General features: G+C 45.6%; 1 protein-coding gene and 1 long non-coding RNA gene across 4 annotated transcripts in view; one reads left to right on the top strand and one right to left on the bottom strand.

Moving 5' to 3' along the window:
* LOC128419109 (uncharacterized) overlaps positions 1–2,737 on the top strand; it is a 9,317-nt gene extending 6,580 nt beyond the window's left edge. Inside the window, exon 2 of the long non-coding RNA XR_008331809.1 lies at positions 2,326–2,737. This is a non-coding gene — a long non-coding RNA (uncharacterized LOC128419109). The remainder of the gene's footprint in view (positions 1–2,325) is intronic.
* LOC128419108 (fatty acyl-CoA hydrolase precursor, medium chain-like) overlaps positions 1–23,232 on the bottom strand; it is a 27,609-nt gene extending 4,377 nt beyond the window's left edge. Inside the window, exons 1-12 of one of the 3 annotated variants that reach the window (XM_053399454.1) lie at positions 22,868–23,232; positions 10,845–10,939; positions 8,291–8,495; positions 6,777–6,921; positions 6,045–6,178; positions 4,485–4,638; positions 2,832–2,936; positions 2,359–2,463; positions 1,816–1,851; positions 957–1,097; positions 786–866; positions 346–493 (exon numbers count right to left, since the gene is read on the bottom strand). In XM_053399454.1, the coding sequence (XP_053255429.1) occupies positions 346–493; positions 786–866; positions 957–1,097; positions 1,816–1,851; positions 2,359–2,463; positions 2,832–2,936; positions 4,485–4,638; positions 6,045–6,178; positions 6,777–6,921; positions 8,291–8,495; positions 10,845–10,914 (1,324 nt within the window). In that variant the 5' untranslated portion in view covers positions 10,915–10,939; positions 22,868–23,232. Of the gene's footprint in view, positions 1–345; positions 494–785; positions 867–956; positions 1,098–1,815; positions 1,852–2,358; positions 2,464–2,831; positions 2,937–4,484; positions 4,639–6,044; positions 6,179–6,776; positions 6,922–8,290; positions 8,496–10,844; positions 10,940–22,571; positions 22,777–22,804 lie in introns of those variants that run through there. The other 2 variants (XM_053399453.1, XM_053399452.1) reach the window with 2 other exon arrangements.

The following is a 23,232-nucleotide window of genomic DNA, read 5'->3' as shown; positions in this document are numbered from 1 at the left end:
CATTTTAGTGCAAGTTTCTCCTAACAACAAATTTTTGCAAGCAATTTTCCCTAACACAATGCATTTTTATGTGTAGTTTTCACTAATATACGGATTTTTTTTCTTCAAACTTTCCCCAGATGCACACACTATTTGGTGGGGAAATTGCATCACAAAATTGGGAGAAATGCTAATTTTGAAGGCTAGCTATGTTTCACTTTTGTTTCAGAAAGTGTGAATTGGTGAGGTTCATGTTAAAATCCCAATGAAACCCAATTTATGCCTCATTCCTAGTGAGCAGCTAGCTCACTTCTACTGGACCAGTCAAGGCCACCTGTGATGCAGCAACTCTGACAGCAAACTGACCTCTGTGGAGTTTCGCTGTTAGGATGGCTGGAGCAACAAATACCACATCTCCTAGCAGCTCGAGGAGTTTGTCCCTGAGCTGTACAGGGTCGCTAACATCCTTCAGATATTCATTGGCAACTATAGGAACGTGCTCCGGAGCGACACCCTGCAATGGGCAGATAAAGGCAGGAAGAGTTATTGAACAGTAGCTTCCCCCATGATCAAGGACAAGGGCAACATTGACCATATTATTCCCTTCTGCTGGGAACCCTGTAATTTCCCTTCCCTGCCATCCCCTTGATGAAGATGCTGAAAAGAGTTCTTTAGACGGCCAGAAAGCTGCCAGTGGATATCAAGCATCTCCAAAAAGCCCCTCCTTGCCACCCCAAGCAACAATTCACTTGGGGAAGTACAGCTAATGACATTAGAAAGTCAATCAGTCTGAGAAAGCCCCTTACCAAGATTTGCTCTGAGCTGCGCAGCACAAGAGTGACCGTCTCTCTGTCAAGCCCCTTGGTGGCATCCGGCAACTGCAGCATCTAGAAGAGAAGAAGCAGAGCTCCTAGTTCTAGATGTGAGCACTAGGGGGCTCCAGAAAGGTGCATGAAAATACACACACAATGTCTTACACTAGGAATAATCCACCCTGCTTCATGGTTATTGACGCCTATGATGAATGGAACATTATTAATCCTTTTCTCTTCAAGGAGGTCCTTGGGGTGTTTTGGAAGAAATACACCATCAACACTTGCAATGTAGAACACAGTGTGCTGGAGGGAGGGGAGAATAAAAAAAAAATCAGTTATTTGCTTTTGCTTCGGTCTTCAGGGCTGGAACTTTCATTTATGCCTAACATAAATATGTCCAATGTTCTGCTCTTCCTCTTGCTCTTAAAGGCAGGAGAATAAAAAAAAAATCAGTTATTTGCTTTTGCTTCGGTCTTCAGGGCTGGAACTTTCATTTATGCCTAACATAAATATGTCCAATGTTCTGCTCTTCCTCTTGCTCTTAAAGGCAGGAGGCATTCTTGTGGTGAAGCCTGTTTGTGGCCCACTTACTGGTCAAAGGGTCAATGCCATGAAGAGTACATGAGAAAAGGGATGCTGGTACTTAACACCAACAAGATTACAGGACATCTTATAAAATGGGGCTGGGGAGTCTTTTCCAGCTTGAGGGCCACATAGCCATATAGACAGCCTTCTGAGAGCGAATGCCAATAGTAGGTGGGAGCAGATGCAGAAGGGGGAAGAGCAATGGACACGACTCTTATCTTTACACAGAAGGGGGGGTGGCATCCAGCCACATAAAAGTGTGCATCCGGATTCCATTTATGGATCCTGAGGTGCAGAGAACTCTTGCCTGCAGTTTGGAAGAGAAGCAGGCTTAGAGCTGCCCTCAGTCGGCTGCTGTTGGTGCCTGTTCTCATGTTAAGTGTTCTTCACTTCCTTCCCTCCCCTCAGGCCATCCTCATCCCGTTGATTTACTCACTTCTTCTTCTGCGCCAAGATGCATTGTGGTGAAATCCTGCAATTACAGGAAGGGGGAAGGGGAGAGGACTGGCGTTTAAAGGTCTGCAGACATAAATCACTGAGAAATTGTCTTACACATAGGAAAACAATAGGAGCTGTGCACAGGGCAGAAGAGGGCAAAGCCCCAGGAGCGGACGCTACCTTGGAAGGAAGTGGATTAAACAACCAGTGGGACATTTGCAGGAGCAGCTTCTCTTCTGCTGGACAGGCTCCAAGGTGTGAGGAGCTCCACTCACGCAGGGCATTCTACTCTCTCCCTGCTCCCTTACCTGTAGTGCTTCCCACCTCCCAACTGGTAACATTTCATGGCCACTAAGCATACTCAATTCTCATGCAGTGATGGAGCAGGGATAGGAGGACTAAAAATGATTGTGCCATCATCATCATCATCATCATCATCATCATCTCTACATCTAGTTCCACTCTGAGATTCCTTAACCTCTATCAATACTTTTATCTCCCCATCCAGGCAGAGGGCAGCATCAGATTGCAGCACATTTACCATCTTGAGAGTCGTCTGTAGGATCTCGTTCTCCGTCTTTCCCTTGAGGCAACGAATCATCTCGACTGAGCTGGATGTCGGACAATCAGCAGTCGCAGCAATTTTCTGCAACCATGAGAAAGAAACCAGTCCTGGCTGAGCGTCAGAAGGAACAGGCTGTTCTGCTCCATCAGGAGAAGCACAAATATTTTTAATAATTGTGTGGACACAGCGAGGTGTAAACAAAAGGAGCAGAGGAGGGCAGAGGAGAATGCTTCAACGCCATGGAACTAAGTGTGCAACACACAGGGGGGCCCCAACATCCTGAGACAGGTGTAAGAACCCTGAGACAGTTGCATGTCACCCTAAGAAACAGGCCACTTCATGTTTTGGTTTTTTTGTTTTAAAAAGTGCAACACAGCTCCTTGGACCAGCACACATGCTCAGCTCTAGCAGCCCTCCCTTGCCAATTCCGTCTATTTTCGAACACTGACCTTTGCAAACTTTTGTGGATTAACCTTTGTGAGAGCTTCCATGACAGAAACGCCACTTTCAGAGATGGCTTTGTGGAACAAACCTTTTGACAGAGGAGACACGACCTGAGAAGGGAAGCAGGAAAACAGACATCCCAGTCAGGGCCTTGCCATATCACTCCTATTTCCAAAAGACGTCTTTTGCATTCCTCCTGAGGGCTGCTGGACTTCCTCAGGGTCTCCTCAGCGAGAAGATCTGTAATGCCGCCTTCACCCTGGGCCTCATCCCTCCAAAGTGCAGGCACAGGTGAGAGTGGCAGAACTATGGCACACCCTCAGTTAAGGGGAGCAACAGTCGGCCCCAACACACTGGGCCAGAGCCCTGCATTCACTATGTGAGTGGTCTGCAATCCACTCCAATATTCTGAAGGTCTACCAAAAGGAAGTTTGAAAACCAGCGCATTAGCTACTTTGACCCTTAATGTGGATGGTTAGCAATTCTGACACACTTCAAACCTGTCTAAGTTCAATTGTTACCCACCAAAGCAGGGAGGGATGGTCTCCCCTAGAGAGACAGCCTCCTTGGCAGGTGACACCATTTGTTGCCCTTTGAATCTTACCCCAAACAGCAGACCCTCCAAGTGTCCCTATTTTCCAGGGATGTCCCTGATTTAGAGAAGCCATCCCAGTTTCTGATTTGATCCCAGAATGTCCCTCTTTTCCTTAGGCTGTCCCTCTTTTCATTGGAGAAATGTTGGAGGGTATGGAGTTATTTGACTCCCGAGCCGTCTGAAGGCAAATCCTGTATAGGGAAGGGTTTTTTTAAAAAATGTTTAATCTTCAATTATGTTTTTATACATGTTGGAAGCTGCCCAGAGTGGTCGGGGCAACCCAGGAAGATGTGTGGGGTATAAATAGTAAGATTATCTTTATGGAATGGGATGTCCCTATTTTCACTGGAGAACTATTGGAGGGTATGAAACAGCTGTCACCAGCTTGCCTCATAAGCAGGGCCAGGCCTTGAACCCCACCCCACATTTCACTATTAGTCATGGCAGTTCAGAGCCTGGGGGCAGGGCTGTTTAGAGAACCACTGACTGTTAGAAGGTTAAATATGCTTTTTTCCAATTTGTATCTGAGTAATACTGGCGGAAGGTAAACGGCGTTTCCGTGTGCTGCGCTGGCTCGCCAGATGCAGCTTTGTCACACTGGCCACGTGACCCGGAAGTGTCTCCGGACAGCGCTGGCCCCCGGCCTCTTGAGTGAGATGGGCGCACAACCCCAGAGTCTGTCAAGACTGGCCCGTACGGGCAGGGGTACCTTTACCTTTAATAGAAATCAACTATAAGTTTATTCTCAAATTAAACTGCTTCAGAGTGACATTAATTTGGGGGGGAAATGCCTTCAATATCAGTTGCCCATTTTGTTTTATAAGCTTTCCTATTCCGTTTTTTTTTTAATGCAACATTTCAATTAAAACACTCTCTTGAGTTGTTTTCAGAATAGTTTCTGCACATTATTAATCTTAGGTTTATGGAGCAATATAACAAATGTAATATTTGCTAAGTTTTATAGCTAATCACTTGCAATAGAAGGCCTGGAAATTCTATGAACAAAAAATAAACCAATGAATCATAAATTAAATAGCACATGTTACGATCACCATGAACCTACATGGGCAGAAACACTGAATCCACCTGCAGACTCTCCAAATATAGTAACTGATCCAGGATCTCCTCCAAAGGCTGCAATGTTCTCTTGGACCCACTGGAGAGCTGCCACTTGATCCAGGAGGCCCCAGTTTCCACGTGCAAACTCATCACCAGTACTGGAATGGAGAAAAGGCACAGAAATGATAGGCTCAGATGGCATTTGGGGATTCAGAAAAAAAGACACCTACAAAAGGAAATAGTCAATATTCCTTATTTTCACTTTGTTGAAAAGCAAATCAAAAGGAAAGATTCTCCTAGCTGAACTACAAACTTTCATTCCTTCAAATGTCCTAAGGCTGTCCTAATATCTGTTGCCAATACTAAACCAGTTCAGGTAATGTTCCACCCCACACAGCATGCCTGTCATCCTGGACATGTGTAGACAGCTGTAACATTTGCATGCAAGGACTGTATTGTGTTGCATGTCAAATGCAACACACGTGGGCCAGAGCAACACAACCCACACCCCATATATCGTTCAGAAATTCATAGTGCAATTTGTGTTTATATGCATTGAATCTTTACTTGCAGAGACCCTGTTTCAAATGTTATGCCCGCTGGCAGATGTTAAGAGGTCTTGGGAGGCAGGACAGGCATGACAAGGAACAATGCAATCCAATCTTAGCCTGAGAGGGGTGGGTGGGTGTAGATGCAGCACAGCATCATCCCCCATGGTGCAAAGACAGAAGATCTGCCAAACCTGAATAACTTTTTGAAAAACAGCCACAATACAAAACCAACCCATGGGCATGCAACAAGAAAATGCCCTGCAATAATTCCTTTTAATCTGGTTACCCTGAAATGAAGCAGCCTCTCCAGAAGCAATGATGTCTCACTGGATGTGTCTAGATTTGACCACATGCACATTGGAGGGGAGGAAGGGGCGTTGCGGGAGATGTGAGTATCTGAATAGAAGTTCCACTTGCCCAGTCACTGACAGCCAGTCTTAGAGACCTGGGCTTGAAATCCAGGTTCAAATCCCCACTTAGCCTCAGGCCAGAGGTCTATTGCCTCTTCTACTTCACAGCTTGTTGTGACGGCAGAACAGGGACACGAAAGCTGTAATCCTAAAAAAGCACAGTCCAAGCTCCTTTGTGCCCCTCCACCTAGCCCTGGAAGCCTCCAGCAGCCTCCTACTGGCCACCACCTGCAAAGGGCCACCACCCGTGGTCACTTGATGGTATGATGCACAATGTGGTCTTAGTGGTGTGGCACTTTGCCTGCTCGCCCCACCTCCTGCCCTGTCCCCAGGGAGAGGGTTCCCAGTTTGAGGCTCCAGTGTGTTGTCAGCAGTGGGAAATGCAGGCTCCGTTTTCCCTGTGGCACTCCAGCACTGGCTGTGGAAAACTTTTGGTTGCCACTAAGCAGTCCATTCTGTCCCCCACAAGGGAGGAAAGCAGCAAGGGTGGCCTGTGGTACTGTCCACCCAATCCCTGAGAGGAACACCCGGGTGGGGACCTTTCCTTCTGCTCCACTCATGTTTCAGGCACAGTCTTGAAGGAGCTGGGGACAAACGTCTTACCTATAAAAACCAAGAATGCCCAGCCGGTATTGAATCGCCACCACCACCACGTTTTCAAAAGCCGCTAACGCAGACCCATCGTATGTGGATGCAGCGCCCACCAGTAATCCTCCTCCATGGATCCAGACCATCACCTGAAAGCCAAAGATAGAATTTGGGGGTTGTGCTGGGTTACCTGCCCCACCAGAGGGAAATAAAATGTTCAGAGTGGGTTTGATGTCATGCTCCACTTGTATGTTTAGCCTGGAAAAGAGGAGACTGGGAGGAGATATGATAGCCATTTTCAAATATCTGAAGGGCTGCCACATGGAGGAGGGAGCAAACTTCCTTTCTCCTACTCCGGAGGGTAGGACTCGAACCCATGTTGCAGGAAAGGCGATTCCAACTAGACATATGGAAAAGCTTTCTGACAGTAAGAGCTGTTCAACAGTGGAACAGTCTCCCTCGGGAGGTTTTCGACTCTCCTTCCTTGGAGGTTCTTAAGCAGAGGTTGGATGGCCATCTCTCATGGATGCTTTAGCTGAGATTTTTTGCCTTGCAGGGGGTTGGACTAGATCACCCTTTGGATTCCTTCCAACTCTAAGATTCTCTGATTCTCTGATTCCTTCAGTAGTTGGATCCTGAGCTGTTTAAGGCTTTGTATGTTTATATAGATGTATACTACATTTGGCAGGCTGCTTGACCAAGACACATAATAGGGAGTGAAAAGCCCTGAAGAAGAACATGGCTTACTGGTAACTTGCTGTTCTTGTCAGAACGAGCCGGAGTGAAGATGTTTAAGTACAGACAATCCTCAGAAATACTCAAAGAGACCTTTTCCTTTTTGTTAGTAAACATATCTGACAGCATTTGTCCCACTTCCGGATCCTGCAGACACCTTGACAAAGCAAATAAAAGAAATAAAATTATTCAGTACACACAGTGCAAAAAAAGCTTCTCATGTTTGACTGTCAGCAAACACCAACTGAGTAGAGAGGAAGCAAAGTGTTCCATGACTTAATGCATGGAGGGAAGCAATTCTGGTGAACTGCTTTGTTGGAGAATGCCAACAAAGGACTAAAACCCAGGGCGGCAGCCTGTCCCCGCCTGATCTGATATAGTCTTTTCCTTAAGTGGTGCTGCCGAACAAAGGCCACCAAGCCTCTAAGACAAGCCTTCTGAGTAGCTGACTCTTGCCCTCCCTTTGCTATGGCACAAGTTTCAGCTTTCAGGTCAGTTTAAAACCATTTAAAAGCTAGTTTGCTTTAAAAGCTAGTTTGTTTCATGGGGGATTGGGGGGGGCGTCCTGGGGAAGCAAAGCATCACTCAGGGAAAAAGAGGGAAATGCTGTCTTAAAAGGGAACAATTTCTTGGGGGGAAGGCCAGGGGGATCCTTGTAGGGGGTGATTCAATCATTAGAGACATAAATACTTAGGTTTCTCATTGGCATGCAGAATGCATGGTAACCTGCCTGCTTGGTGTGAAGGTTGCAGATGCCACACACGGTCTAGAATACTATAGATCGGGGTAGTCAACCTGGTCCCTACCACCCTCTAATGGGCGTTTCAGGATTCCAGGTGGGCGGTAGGGGGTTCTACGCCACATCTTACTGCAGCACTAGTGGGCGGTAAAGAAATTTTACCATCAAGACAAGATGCATTAGTGGTTGGTAGGTATAAAAAGGTTGACTACCCCTGGTCTAGATATACTACTACTAATAATAAAAAGATAAGAAATTGTGGGGTCTGGATAGCATCCACCCAAGAGACCTCAAATGCTGATCTTCTAACAAAAATATGTAATTTAGCCCTCAGATGAACCTCCATTATCTGAGGACTGGAAAGTGGCGAAAGTAACACTAATTTTGACCAAGGGCAGTTACAGATAGGTAGCCGTGTTGGTCTGCCATAGTCAAAACAAAAAATTTTTTTCCTTCCAGTAGCACCTTAAAGACCAACTAAGTTAGTTCTTGGTATGAGCTTTCGTGTGCACAGATGTGTATCTGAAGAAGTGTGTGCACAGATGTGTATCTGAAGAAGTGTGCATGCACACGAAAGCTCATACCAAGAACTAACTTAGTTGGTCTTTAAGGTGCTACTGGAAGGAAAAAAAAAATTTGTTTTGACCAAGGGGATTTTCATATCCAGAGGGCATTCAGAAAATTACAGCCTGGTTAGCAAGTTCTGTTAGGCCAACTTTTCTAACAATCCCTTGACAGCAGGTAATACTATTTTGGGGTGGCCCAACTTCCCCTGCACTTGACTTACATTGGTGGGTAGGAAGTTGCATCTCTCAGATTGCTCCAAGGTTCTGCCGGCTGCGGTTGGGAAAACCGTAATGGCCCAAGTGGTGGCTTTGCATAGGGGATTCCAAGGAAAACATCCACCTTTCTCTCAGCACCACTGACTTGGACCTGCTGGCCCTGGAGCTTCCCATTCTTGGTAAGCACTTGTGGAGGAGACGGATTTTGGCCTGGGTGTGCATGTAACAGAAATGTCTGAGTCAGAGAACCATTGCTATTCCTGCACAGAAGCTGCAGAATTTCAAGCTTCTAAATGCTAACTATTCAGCTCTCCGGTCTCAGAAGCAGGGTTAGATTTCACATCTGGAAAAGCCTGGGAGTCCTGAAGCAACGCTGCTCTGGCCATATGCGGCCAAAGGCAGCAGAAGCTCCACTTCCCGCAAGCCGGGCAGAACTTCTCCTTTGGGGATATCCTTGACGGACTTAATGCACCTTTTTACACTTAATCAAATCATAAATTAGAGGAAGACTCACTCGCCACCTAGGTTGCGTACACATGAGACATTTACACACACACACTCAAATCCTGAAAACGACGGTATAGTTTATTAAGTGTACTGAGAGTTGTTGGGAGACCCCTCACGGAGCTACAATTCCTAGCACCAGAACAACTCCTGCGATTCCTTGGGGAGAAAAAACATGATTTAAATGTGCTTTAAAAGTATGGCATGTGTGCCACCCTAGTCCCCACCCCACCCCTGTCCACATTCAACTTGATCCAAGAATCACTGCCTTTGAAATAAATCCTCTCTTACTAATATCTCTGCCTTGGTCAATGGGGACACCACTATTTGCGTTTCCTCCGCCTCATCACACTGTTGACTGCTGAAAGCTTAGCATGTGTACCCACACAGGGCTTCCCAGTCTCTCTCTCTCTCATTCTTCCTGGCTGAGAACTGAGTGCAGATGGTGTAATTATCTGGGATTCCTTCTGGGGAACTATTTCCTCCACTGGAATCTTCCCGCCCAACCAGCGCACTGGTTTTGTATTCTCCATGGGTGTTTTCTTAACAGCAGTCCCACAGCTCCCCTTCCTCTTCCACCTTCTCAGCAGGAGGATTGTACACCCCCCTTCTCTTTTACCCCCCCTTTTCTTCTGCACAATTTGCTTAGTAACTTCCCCTCCCTCCCTCTGTGTTCCTTTGGGTCATATTTTAATCCTGGGCATCAACAGCAGCGGGAAAAGACTGTGTGATTTGGCAGCATGAGCGTGATTGTAAATGCAACATATTAGGGCTTCAGCATGCAAAACAACGTTTCAGTTTAGCAAGTTTTGTCTTGGTAGCAGAGTTATATCCCAGGTGGAATCTACACACATATTAAAAAACGCAATGAAAATGCTTTTTAAAAAAAGAAAAAGTTTTGAAAAATACATAGAATTTTGCATAGCTCACTCTCGCCATCTAGTGTCACATTTGTATATTTCACTTTACAGCACAGTTAAAACGTTGTTTTGCTATTGTTGTTTGCAACTGTGTAGCTGAGTCCCCAGTTTGAGTTCCCTCACGTGAGCTTGGCCCGCGTGAAGCTCCCCTTCTGCTCCTCAGTGTCCTCCTCTGCTACCATCTCTAATCCTGGGTTTGGGGGCTTAATGTGCCTCACAGGTCAGAACTGAAAGTGGGGCAACCTTGCAGCTGAGGCAGGAACCCAAAATGCCCACTTCCAAAGCTTTCCAAGTTGTCAGGTGGAGCCATGATGCCATATTAGACCTGAGGCTCCAGCTGAATGGGAAAGCTGTGGGATCACAGAGACATGTTGGGTGATGAAATCTTGTTTGGCTCAACAAGCCAGAGGTCTAGAAGGATGGGCATTAGCCATCACTTGCCCCCAAGTCAAGACCCCAGTGAAGGGCAGAGTTACACACAGCCCAGGGACCTTCAAACCCTTCCCCCACCGCAGCATTTCCACTTCTGAAGAAGGTGCCTGGGATGATGGAGTTAGGAAACTGCCTGACCTACACCTCCAGCTGCCTTGATGAGCTGCTGCCAGGACTTCTCCACATGCACCTTTCCTCCACTCTTTCTAGGCATGAACCATACCTGCTCTGGAGGGTAGGACTCGAACCAATGGCTTCGAGTTGCAAGAAAGAAGATTCTGACGAAACAGCTGGAAGAACTTTCTGACAGTAAGAGCTGTTCAGCAGTGGAACAGACTCCCACGAGAGGTGGTGGACTCTCATTCCTTGGAGGTTTTAAATGACCTAGATGACCCTTGGGGTCCCTTCCAACTCTAAGATTCTATGATTTAAAGCTTCGTGTACAAGTGCCCTTTCCCCCCCATCCTGCCACTTTCTCCACAAAAACCTGCTCTTTAAAGCTGAATTGGAGCAAACATCAATTTGTGGAAACCACGAATTTGCTCCAATTCAGCTGTAAAGAACGGGTTCCCGTGGAGAAAGCTCGGGGGAAAGAAAACAAATCCAGGCAAAAGCTAAGCGTGGATAATTGTTTTATTTGTTTGCTTGATGGTTGTTTGCAAATTTGAATAAATTTTTATATATAAAAAATCTAAAATCCTACCTTCAGCTGTCAAAACGGTGGCCCAGGAGGCCAGGATCAGAGGGAGCAACCAAGCCATTGGGCCAGCCATCGAAATCTTCAGCCCACTCAGATGCCTGAAACACAAGTAGCTTCTTTCAGTGCAAAGGTTGGCATTGGCAAAGATAAGCAGTAAGGATTGTGTAACATCTGATGCCAGGAGAGTTCAGTTGCAGAGGAAAGGCCTGCAATTAACCTTGAACAGGGCTTGGAGATGGTCCAGCAGCAGCAGCTCCATCTCCTTTGGCAATGCCATTAATAATTAAGTAGGGGGTGCACTTGAACCCACATTGATTCAGAAGGACGAAAAAGGCAGAGTTTTAATAATACAAATTAAAATCCAGGGAGAGAAAGTGATACTGGTTGGTATTTAAGCACCTAATGATAAAAAAGCAATTTTTTTCAAAAAAACTATAAACAGAACTACTTGAATTTGCAGATCAAAAGATTGTTTTAATGGGAGACTGAAATGGAGTTCCAACTTTAGACAAAGACAGATCAGCCAGGAAAAAAGAGACCAAAGAAGGTAAACTGCCAAAAACATTTTTTGACATGACTCAAAATCTAAAGCTGATAGATATCTGGAGAATGAGACATATGTTTGATAGAGAGTATACTTTTTACGGCCATGTACATGATAGCAGCTTGAGAATAGATTCTGTATGGATTTCCAAAGAATTGGAAACAAGAGTCAAAAAAATTGAAATCAATCCCAGAAGCTTTTCAGACCATAATTCCCTGACTATGGAACTACAAAAAGAAAGCCAAATCTCTTTTAGATGGAGATTAAATGATGATTTATTAGATGATCAAAAATTTGTTGAAAAAGCAAAAAAGACCCTGAGGGATTATGTTGAAATAAACAGTCAAGGGCAAACAAAGTTACAGATGGTCTGGGACGAAAGCAAGGCTGTAATGAGAGGACTCTTTATATAACAAAACTCATTTAAAAGGAAATTGAGAGAGAAAAAGAAAAAAGAAATATTAGAGGAAATTATGAAAAAGGAGAAACAGCTGCCAAACAAGGCAAATAAAGAGGCAGTAAAATAGGCAATTAAAACATTACAAACCCAATATTCAATGATTATAAGCGAGGAAATTAGTTGGAAAATAAAAAGAGTAAAACAAAAATATTTTGAGCATGCAAATAAACCGGGGAAGTTGTTAGCCTGGCAGTTGAAAAAAAGTGAACAAAGGAACTTCATAAATAAAATTAACATAAATGGCAGAATCACAGACAAGCTGAAGGAAATAAGAGAAGGATTTGTTAAATATTTTTCTGAGCTGTATAGACAAGGGAAAGAAAAAACATTTAAGATAGAAGAGTACATCAGAAGTAGTAATATGCCATATTTAAAAGAAGAACAAAGGAACATTCTTAACTCCCAGATAACAATGCAAGAATTACTTGAGGCAATAAAAAGCTCTAAAAATGGCAAGTCTCCAGGCCCAGATGGCTTTACGGCAAAATATTACAAGAAATTAAATGAACAATTAGTGAACCCATTGAAAGATGTTATGAATGAAATATTGAACACAGGCGAAATCCCAGAAACATGGAAACAGGCCTATATAACAGTAATTCCAAAACAAGACGCAGATTTGCTGCAAATTAAAAACTGTAGGGCTATCTCCTTGTTAAATAACAATTACAAATTGTTTGCAAATATTCTAGCTAATAGATTAAAAAATATATTAAATGAATATATACATCAAGATCAAGCCAGGTTTTTACCAGGAAGACAAATGAAGGAGAATGTAAGGAATATTCTGAATATAATAGAATATTTGGAGGCTAAAAATGAAAAGAAAGCAGCAATGATGTTTATAGATGCTGAAAAAGCTTTTGATAATGTTTCTTGGAAGTTCATGATAAAGCTGTTAGAACAAATCAGAAGCGGTTCTAAGTTTTTAAAAGGAATAGCAGCAATCTATTCAGAACAAAAAGCCAAATTAATTATAAATCAGGTGATAACGGATGATTGTAAGATACAAAAAGGAACGAGACAAAGATGCCCATTATCACCATTATTGTTTATCCTGGTCTTGGAAATACTTGCAAAAAACATGAAGATGATGTACAGATGGTACACAACACCAGTGCAGTTAGGGAAAATGTACAAAACTAGTTCAAATATATGTTGGAAGTTTAAGGAAAAGGAGGGGACATTTTATCATATGTGGTGGGATTGTAATGTAATTTTGGGAAATGATATACAACGAATTGAAGAAAATGTTCCATTTAACATTTGTTAAAAAACTTGAAGCATTTTTGTTAGGGATTGTAGGGAAAGATCTGCCAAAAAAGCTGAAAAACATCTTCATGTATGCGACAACGGCCGTGAGAGTTCTAATAGCACAAGGATGGAAGACTGAAGAAACCCCAACTAAAGAATCGTGGCAAGAAAAACTGATGGACTATACAGAACTGGCAAAACTGACATATAAGCTACGGGATAAGGATAACTGTGACTTTAAAGATGAATGGGAACCCTTTACAAAGTATTTGAAGACGCAACAAAGCGAACTGGACTCCTTGGCTGGCTTTGAATAAACATTCACAAACTTTTTATTGATAATAATCAGCTAAATAGTTTGAGGATCTATACAACTTTGTAACATGCAGAAAACAGCATTCTCAGAGAAATCAAAGACTGGAACTGAGGGAAGCTGGGGGGTGGGGTGGGTTTTGTGTGGGAGGGGGGAGGGAGGAAAAATGGGGGGGGGGAATAAGGATGATATGTTTCTGGATAATATTTTTTGTTTTAATTTTGATTCAAAAAAATAAAAAAAAAATTAAGCGGGGGGTGGGGAGGCTGGCAAGGGAGGCTGGACTCTGGAACACTGTCTGGTTTTAACCCCTAGAATTTGCACAATGCAGGACTATGCTCATTCACCAGCAGAACTCTTGGAACACAGATTGAGTTGCCGTCAGTTGACTTCTGGCTTTTATGCAATACCACCCCTGAACTAATCTGCAATAGGGAAAAGTATTTACTGACCTTACACAGTTGTTTGTAAGAATTGCAACATGATGATATGCATGCAAAGCATTTCTAAAGTGCTCTGTCGCTAAGGCTCTAAACTTTGTTAGACCACTGAATTTAGATCAAGAGTCTGCGCAGAACTCCTCTTTCGGATAGAATGGCAACAGTACACTTAGCTTGGCCAGAGTAATGTGGCTCCTTCACTCTGAACTGAATGCAAAGCTGAATTACGGGACAGCAAGGCAACAGTCCTAAACATATCCTGCAGCAATAAGCAGAACTTCGTTCCAAGCACATATATTTAGCATTCATGCCTTTTATTGCTAGTGTTGAAACATTACATGCAACCAATTGTGAAGCTATGAGATATTTCAGGGGTGCCAGCACATCTCTCAGGTTTGTTTTCCTTACAATAAAGGTCACAGTGGCGTCTTTTTTTTGTGATATATGATTTTATGTAGCCACACACGTAGCCTGAGCGTAAGACGGAAGGGCTCACAACACAAATACTCCCAAGAGATCTTGCTCCCCTGTGAGGTTACTAGCTCCCCTCTTCGCTGCCCCAGCCTCTGTGGTGGCTGACAATCTGTTCGTTGAGCATTCATTCTGATTTGCTTGCAGGGAGGCTATGCAATATTGTATCAAGAAAGTGTGCCATTCCTGGTCCCTTATCACCAAAAAGTGTGAGGGTTTTTGTTTTTGCTTTGTTTTTGGAGGGGGGAGCAAGTGTATTAAGCAAGAACAGCAAATCAACTCTAGCCACACAACCTGAATCTGCTGGTGTGGGACTGAAGACCACCTCAAAATGTCAACAAACTGGAAGTACCCTATGTCTCTTCCTAGCCCAGTTCAAGATTCGACTGTCACCTGGGACTATTCGCTGATAACCTCCAGCCAGGTGAGGAGGACATACCTGCCCCCTTTCTGGAAGCATCTCCAGTTAGTAATTTCTGTAGCAACCAGCCCCCTGCAAATAAAAATTTAACAGACTAGACCAGAGCCATTAACCTTAATGAAGACACTTACGGTAGTTTAGCAGGTCTCTTTTTCTATAGAAAACAGCCTCTAAAACAGAGTGATTCTGTGTGCGTGCTGCCGTCACTGTCTTGGAGTGCTGCTGCACCGTGAGTGTGGGGGAAGGCCGCTCCCTCCTCAGGCTAATTCCATCTGGCCTAGGGGGCGGGGCCCAGGCTCACCTTCGCCACAGATTTAAGGACACTGGTGCTGCTGCAGCAAATGTTAAAGATGTTTTTATATATTTTAAGGTGTTTTAAAGGTGTTTTTACTGTTTACTCTGTTGTACCACCGTGAATGGTGGTTTTTATCTATGTATTTTTGTTTTGTTCCGTTTTGTTTTGGTTTGGGGTTGGATATTGAGTGGGGTGGGGATTGGTTTTGTTTGGGTATAATTGTTTTTGGTTGTTTTGTTTTTCTATTTTGTAAATGGAGGCAAGTATGAGGCTTGGGATTGCTACCATGGAGGGGCGAGGGAGGTATGGCGGTGGGGGCAGATGTTATAGGCGAAGGGGATCGAGATACGGATATGCTCGTACCCCTTCCAATCTGCGCCCCATCCCGAGGGACGAGGGTAGGGTGAGCAAGGATTACTCACCTCCTTCACTGGTGTTGTGCAATGCCAGGTCTATAGGCAACAAAACCGCCACCCTGCAAGATTTCTTTACCTCGCAGGGGGTCGATCTGGCTTGTGTGACGGAGACCTGGGTGAGCGAAGGGGAAACGAGAGATGGCGCCCCCGGGTTTCTCCGTCCTCCACCAGTCACGGACTGTGGGCCGGGGGGGAGGGGTGGCATTATTAATCCGGGAAGATTGTTCTTTCAGGGCTCTACCATCGCCATTGATCCCCGGCATTGAATGTGTTGGCCTAGTGTGGGGCTCTGAGGTGAGCTTGGCTGTCTGGCTGGTGTACCGGCCACCTAGCGCACCAGCAGCCACCCTGTCAGGCCTGCTGGAGGCGGTGGCTGGCTGGACCTATTGGTATTGGACCTAACCTATTGGTATTGGGGGACTTCAACATCCATGCTGATGCCACTCGCTCCTCACAGGCTCTGGACCTGGTGTCTTCCATGGCAACACTAGGGCTCTCCCAGTTTGTTTCGGGCCCCACACATCAAGCAGGCCACACGCTGGATTTGATCTTTGGCGCCGGTATAGATGTGATCATGTCTCCTTTGATGAAGGTGCCATGGTCTGATCACTACGCTCTGAAAGCCAGGATTGACTTTCCACCCCCACCCTGCTTAGGTGGCGAGCCGATTTGGGCTCGCTCGCAGAGGCTGATGGACCCTGATAGATTCCGTCAAGCCTTGTGGGACCTTGCTCCCCCTGGCGACTCATTCACTGAGCTTGTTGAGGGCTGGAATACCCAGCTCCTGGCAGCCATCGATGAGATCGCACCTAAGCGCCCTCTGCGACCCCGCAGAAACCGGGCTCCCTGGTTTACCGAGGAGCTTCGGAAAATGAAGCGGGATCTCAGACGGCTAGAGCGAGTATGGCGGGGTGCCCGTGACGGAGCCTCAAGAACATCTTATAGGGTTTTTATGAAAACCTATGAGATGGCAGTGAAGGCCGCTAAGAAGTCTTACTTCTCGGCCTCCATTGCATCCGCTAGCTCTCGCCCGGCGCAATTATTTAGTATAATTAGGTCTTTAACGTCCCTTGAAGGACAGCCAAATTTAAATAACAATCTGACACACAGCTGTGAGGCATTTGCGAGCTTTTTTGCGGAGAAGGTCCTGTTGCTCCGCCATGACCTTCCTGCCAATTTGGATACAATAAATGAACTGGAGGCCCCTCGACTGTCCTCGGGTCCAGTATTGGACCACTTTGACCGGATATCTCCAGCCGATGTGGACAGACTCCTCCAAGCTGGAAAGCCCACCACCTGTCCTCTTGACCCGTGCCCGTCATGGCTGATTAGAGCGTGTCCAGACGAGGTGCGGGCCCCCCTGGGGGATATCATCAATTTGTCCCTTGGCACCGGGATATTCCCAGGGGAACTGAAGGAGGCAGTGGTGCATCCGCTCTTAAAGAAAACATCATTAGATCCCTTAGATCTATCCAATTACCGCCCGGTTTCGAATCTTCCATTCCTGGGTAAGGTGATTGAGAGAGTGGTTGCTGAACAGCTTGGTAGGTTTCTGGATGAAACATCGGCTCTCGATCCATTCCAGTCCGGCTTCCGTGCTGGTCATGGGACCGAGACGGCTCTGGTCGCCCTAACAGATGATCTCCGCAGGCAGCTGGATCGAGGCGGGTCGGGGTTGCTGATTCTTCTAGACCTGTCAGCAGCCTTTGACATGGTCGATCACTAACTCCTAGACCACCGCCTTGCCGACGTGGGGATCCAGGGCACAGTCCTCCAATGGCTGCGCTCGTTTCTCTCTGGTCGGGGACAGAGGGTGGCGCTTGGGGGGGAATTGTCATCGCGCCACTCCTTGGTGTGTGGAGTGCCTCAGGGTGCGATTCTCTCCCCGATGCTTTTTAACATCTTTATGAGCCCCCTCGCCCAGCTTGTCCGGAGTTTGGGGCTGGGTTGCCATCAGTATGCCGATGACACCCAACTCTATCTGTTGATGGATGGCCATCCTGACTCGGCCCCAGACACATTGACCAGATGTCTGGAAGCTGTGGCTGGATGGTTACGTGGGAGCCGGTTGAAGTTAAATCCTTCGAAGACAGAGGTCCTCTGGCTGGGACGGGACGATATGGGATTGAGGAAGCAACTCCCATCTCTTGCGGGGGTGCAATTAGTGCCAGCACTGTCCGTTAAGAGTTTGGGTGTAATCTTCGATACCTCCCTCTCTATGGAGGCGCAGATTACAGCTATAACAAAGGCGGCATTTTTTCATCTCCACCAAGCTAAGCAGTTGGCCCCTTATCTCTCTCGCCCTGACCTAGCCACTGTGATCCATGCGACGGTCACCTCCAGACTGGATTATTGTAACTCGCTCTACGTGGGGCTGCCCTTGAGACTGACCCAGAAACTCCAGCGGGTGCAGAATGCCGCGGCGAGACTCCTTATGGGGTCTTCGCTGCGAGACCACATTCTGCACTGCTGCACCGCTGCACTGGCTCCCGGTGGAGTACAGGATCAGGTTTAAGGTGCTGGTTTTAACCTTTAAAGCCCTATATGGCCTAGGACCCTCATACCTACGGGACCGCCTCTCCTGGTATGCCCCACAGAGAAACCTACGGTCCGCAAATAAAAACATCCTGAAGGTCCCAGGCCTCAGAGAGGTTAGGCTGGCCTCAACTAGAGCCAGGGCCTTCTCGGCTGCGGCTCCAATCTGGTGGAACGCTCTGTCACAAGAGACTAGGGCCCTGCGAGACCTGACATCTTCCCGCAGGGCCTGCAAGACAGAGTTGTTCCACCAGGCCTTTGGTCAGGGCGCAGCCTGACTCCCTCCTCTGGCAACCTGCACAGAATTTTGCTTAATGGTTGCCATCAACTTGATTTTAATTAATTTTTATAATGAAATATTTTTAGAATGTTGGATTATTTGATTGTTTGATTATTTGATTGTTGTTAGCCGCCCTGAGCCCGGCTTCGGCTGGGGAGGGCGGGATATAAATAAAAATTATTATTATTATTATTATTATTATTATTATTATTATTATTATTATGTGCTGGGGCCACACAGCATGGAAAGCAGCACACAATAAAGATGGCTTTTATCGTTACTGTATCACTTGCTGCCACACACAACTTTGGCTTTAAGTTCAGCGCCTGCTGAAGTGGTGTATCTGTCAATCACGGCACGCTGTCTCTCTTTGATTCCTTCTGTGTTTCTCTGCCTGTGCATGTGCAGCTGTTTCACACTCACACATCATAAGAGGTGCGTGTGTGTGTGTGTGCAAGGACTCACTGTTGTAAGCAGCAAAGCAGTGTTTCCTTTATAATCTTATAATGGTAGTAACGGCAATCATTACACAAATGCACAGGCTTGCTGTTAACAACCCATGTGGCTTGCATGCGCTGTCATGTGGTGCCCACGAGGGGAGAGATGCTGTCAGTCACAAGGCCCACACAAGCCCTCTCCACACCAAACAAACACAGCGATATGCAGAAACATCAGATTTGCTCATCCGCAGGCAGTAGTGGAAGCAAACCCACCCCAGCCACTCCTCTTGGACTTAGGATGACTCTTAGGGAGCACGCAGCACTTTGCCACTGGCAGCTCCTCTGGACGAAGCTGTAGGGGAGGGCTCGGGAATAGCATCTGGCTGCCAGGCTGTATTCTGAGCTCCCATCCCAACCCTTGTGAGCTCCCTTGGCAGGCAGGTGCAGCTGCCGACCTGCCACTCACCTGACCACAATGCTGGGTGACCCAACTTCAGGGGGAAGAAGCAGGAGCAGGAGCTGTAAACACACACCTGACTCTTCCCTTTCTTCCCCTGCAGCCACACTTGAACTCAAAGGAAGAAACCCTGCCCAAGGGGGCTTGCAGGTGCCTTTGGCAAGGATCTGCTGAGTGGAGCTGATCCTGCAGAGATTTTTGCAGGCACCACTGATCAATTGCTGGCACCTGCTAATCCCACTTTTGGCCATTGGCACTGATTGACTCCAATTATTATGACTGAAATACAGCTTCCTTATACAGTATATGTACCAGATTTGCCTAGCTCCAAGCCAGGCCAAGATTCGGAGCCTCCCATCATGTAAGGCTGCCAGGGTAAATAAAGCTGAAATGTTAATGCAGTTGCTATGTGCAAGAGCAGTTCTGCACAAAAGAGCTGCTTTAAGAATAAAAACACAACAAATATGGGACTTCCGGGTTGGCGCCATTGTTTAATGGCGGATTCCCTCCGAGCTCCGGAGGGAATCGGCTCCGTAGCGTCTGGGTCTGGCCGCTGCGGCGAAGCGGGGACCCTTAAAATCACAGGCGCGGATGCCTGTGAACACAGAGACTCGGCGGGCACCATTTGCGCCCCCCCAATCTGCGACGGAGCCTTTTTAAAGGCTTCGGAACGGAGGCAGGGTGAGGCGTGGTGCTGAGAGTACTCCCTCGCCTACGGAGTGAAGCCGCAAGCCATAGACAGAGAGCGCCAACTTCTTCCAAGATCGACTGGACTCTAAAATATAAACCCGTGAGTAATACGGAGATTGGGACTTTATAAAAAATTTTAATTCTGGATTTGGAACGAGCGGGAAGGGGCTAAAAAGGAAGTCACCCCCCCCTCTTTGTAAACAATTTAAAGCAAAGGACTGAGCAGCTAAGGTCGAAAGAATTTGCTTCTTGTTTTTTTTAATGAAAAGATTTTGATTTCACGGTTTTGACACTATAAGAAGATTTACTGGAGGATAAAAAGAACTTGGGGACTGAAATTTTACCCCCCCCCCAGACCCGGGAACGCCCTATGAGAAAGCCTGGTGTATGGAAGATTTTGACAGCTGTCAAGTGAGCTGTTAGTCAGCTAGCTGTCAGCTGGAAAAAGAAAACATTGTTTCTGCTGTTTCTGCTGGTTTATTTGGTACAACTTTGTTAAAAACAAGGAGGGCTGATACAAAATAACTGGACTTTTGGTTTTGAGCTGAAAGGAACATTAAGGAACTAAAATCCCCCTAGAGGGGGAATAAGGACATTACACTACAAAAATGACTGGAGTATGTAAATTCCAAGCAGAACTAGACAGAGTTTTCGTTCTCTTGGGAAACTTGAAAGATGAATACAATGCTTTGTCTACAAACGTATCATTACTACACTGGACAGTAAACAACAGCTTGGAGCCTGATAAGGACTTGAAACAGGAAGCCTATTTAACTGAACAAATAAATGAAACTGAAAGCGTAGAAACGATGGAGCAATGTGTTGTTTTTGAAGAAAATGAAGGAGGAGCAGGAGATTTGCAGGAGTTAAAGGAGAGTTACAACATGAGGCCTGACATGATGACAAAAAAGGATAATAAAAATTGGATGTGGAAAGCCTGGTCTGAATGGGAATCTGGAAAATGGAAAGATCTCCTCGGGAGGAGACCTGAAGACCTGAGGATTACAAATTGGTTGAAGGTGAAAGCTGGAGCTTTGGGGACATTTGGATCTGTAAGAAATCTGAAACAAGAGTTGGAGCACCCCATAGGCTTTGCTTTTAAGTATGGAGGACTGGCTGGAAGCAACATGGATTCTGTTGGGCCGGAGCCCCTCCGAGACTTGGGGCTTAACATTAAGGACCATCAAAGAGACCGGCGGAAAGGAACTGAGAGAGATATAAGGGCCTCGGACGTGAGATCTCCAGGCTAAATAAATAACATAAAGACTGATGGACATTGGTTGGGGTCTGGAACCGGGAAAAGGGTGGGCGGAGGTTGGGAATCCAAAGGGTGTATAAGGATAATTTGTTTTTTATAATTTAGTTAATGGTAAGGAAATTGGGCAAATCGTGGAAGGGAAATGTTGGTCGACTTCAGGAAAAAGGTTTAAGAATAATTAATGGGGTATAAGTATGGATGTGTGTTTTTAATAAGGTAAAATTGGTTTTTTCTTTTTAAATTAATTGAAAATAAGATTGTTAAAAATAAATGGAGGAAATGGAAAAAAGAAGGAAAGTAAAACAATAGTAAGTTAGAATAAATGTATAAGTTAAGGTAAAGAAATAAGTTAAGGACTTGCTGAACTGACAATTTAAATGGGAATACAAGAAGGGGAGGTGTGAGGAGGTCTGAGAAATAAGGTTAAGAACAATAAGTATCAGAAACTTTTATGTGTTTTTATTGTTGTTTAGTTTTGAATATTTTGTATTTTTGTGTTTGTTTTTTTCTCTTTTGTTTTGTTTATTTCTTGTTCTTGTTTGTTGTGTGTTTTTTGAAAATCCTAATAAATATTAAATTAAAAAAAAAAAATAAAAACACAACAAATATGTTTCCATCAACAACCAAGAAATGGGTGGGGGTGGCAGTGATAGATGTCACCAAGCAAAATGTCACCACGCATATAACAAAAACCCAACAACCCACAGCCAGCCACCCACACAGTGCTCTTTAGTGGATCCAATGTTGGGTAATATGTGGATTTATATTGGATTTTCTTCCCTTCTCAGAATATCTGTGAATCGGGAAAATCCATATTTAGTGGGTGTAAAATAAGGGCTGCCACTTGGATGTGGAAGAAATGATATTAATAAACTGAGAGATATCTCAGTTGGTAGAGCATGAGACTCTTAATCTCAGGGTTGTGAATTTGAGCCCCAGGTTGGGTGAAAGATTCCTGCATTTGGGAGGGGGTTACACTTAGATGATCCTTATGGTCTATGTTTCTATATTTAAATGTAAAAGCATCCATTAATTGGACACGGAAATATTTAAACCTCAAATCCACATTACACTCCAATGTGGATGAGCTCACAGTTCCGTGAGAAGGAAGTTTCCACCCTAACCTAGAAGCGCGGACAAAGTTCAGAGCGAAATAGGTAGAGAGATAAAATCCCATCTCAGCCTCACAGCCTTTTGAGTTTGTAGGGATAAAGCTGCAATCCCTCTATCTATCCTCACAGAAGAAACGCCGCCAGCCCCCCGGACTGGTCAGACCCAATGTCCGTCCTGCATTTCCCCTGGTTAACGTTACCACTGAAACCAGAACACAAAGCCAAAGGTACGCAAGCCAGCAATTCCCCGCCTTGGTTGTGTACAAGACGACTCCACCACCGCCCGCGTCTTAAGTCCACCCAGAGCCCTGGCAATCTTCCACGCGCCCTGCGCGCCCACTCACGGAGCCCCTTTCCGCTTCAATGAAGCAGCAGCCTCCTCGCCTCCTTTCGGTTCGTGTATTTTTGCACAGGGTTGCTGCGTTACAGGTGATTCCGGGTGTTCCAAGGTGTCTATTTCAAAAGCACCAACAAACGCACAGGCATGGCAAGGAGCCATTTCTCTCCCTCCAATTGCACCCTTCTGCCAGAATGCGCAAAAATAAAAGGTATTATTAAGTTAAATCCAGGGACTCACACCATCCTCCAAGGTGCTCTCTCAACTCCTGCAAACACGCAGCTAGCAAACGGACCTACTTACTAGCAGTTCAGGCTCAGAAGAACAGCGGCAGAGTGCATGCTTGTGATTGGCTGGGCGGGTTGCCCTTAGCCTTCCTTTATGAATGGTACGTCACAGGGACTGTTGCCTTCCCTGGGTTTCCGTAGTTCTGCAGCCTCATTAGTTGGCTTTTAATTCCACGGTGAAGATTGTTGCTGGTTCCCTTTTCTCAGCTCATTTAGCTTGACATCATAAATTCATTTTAAAAAAGGAATTGAGGGTGCCCACCTCAAAGTTTGCTTTGGGCAACCGCAAATCATACACCCCTGCTTGCAAAACAGCATCCTCCTCTGCTAGATGCTTTTGGATCCTTCCTCTGCTTCCTTCTTCCGCAAGGTACTGTTACT

The sequence above is a fragment of the Podarcis raffonei genome, chromosome 8 (assembly GCF_027172205.1).
Source record: "Podarcis raffonei isolate rPodRaf1 chromosome 8, rPodRaf1.pri, whole genome shotgun sequence".
NCBI classification, from domain to species: Eukaryota; Metazoa; Chordata; class Lepidosauria; order Squamata; family Lacertidae; genus Podarcis; species Podarcis raffonei.
The sequence above is the reverse complement of the archived record's forward strand: the minus strand, read 5'-3'. Positions and strand labels throughout refer to the sequence as shown.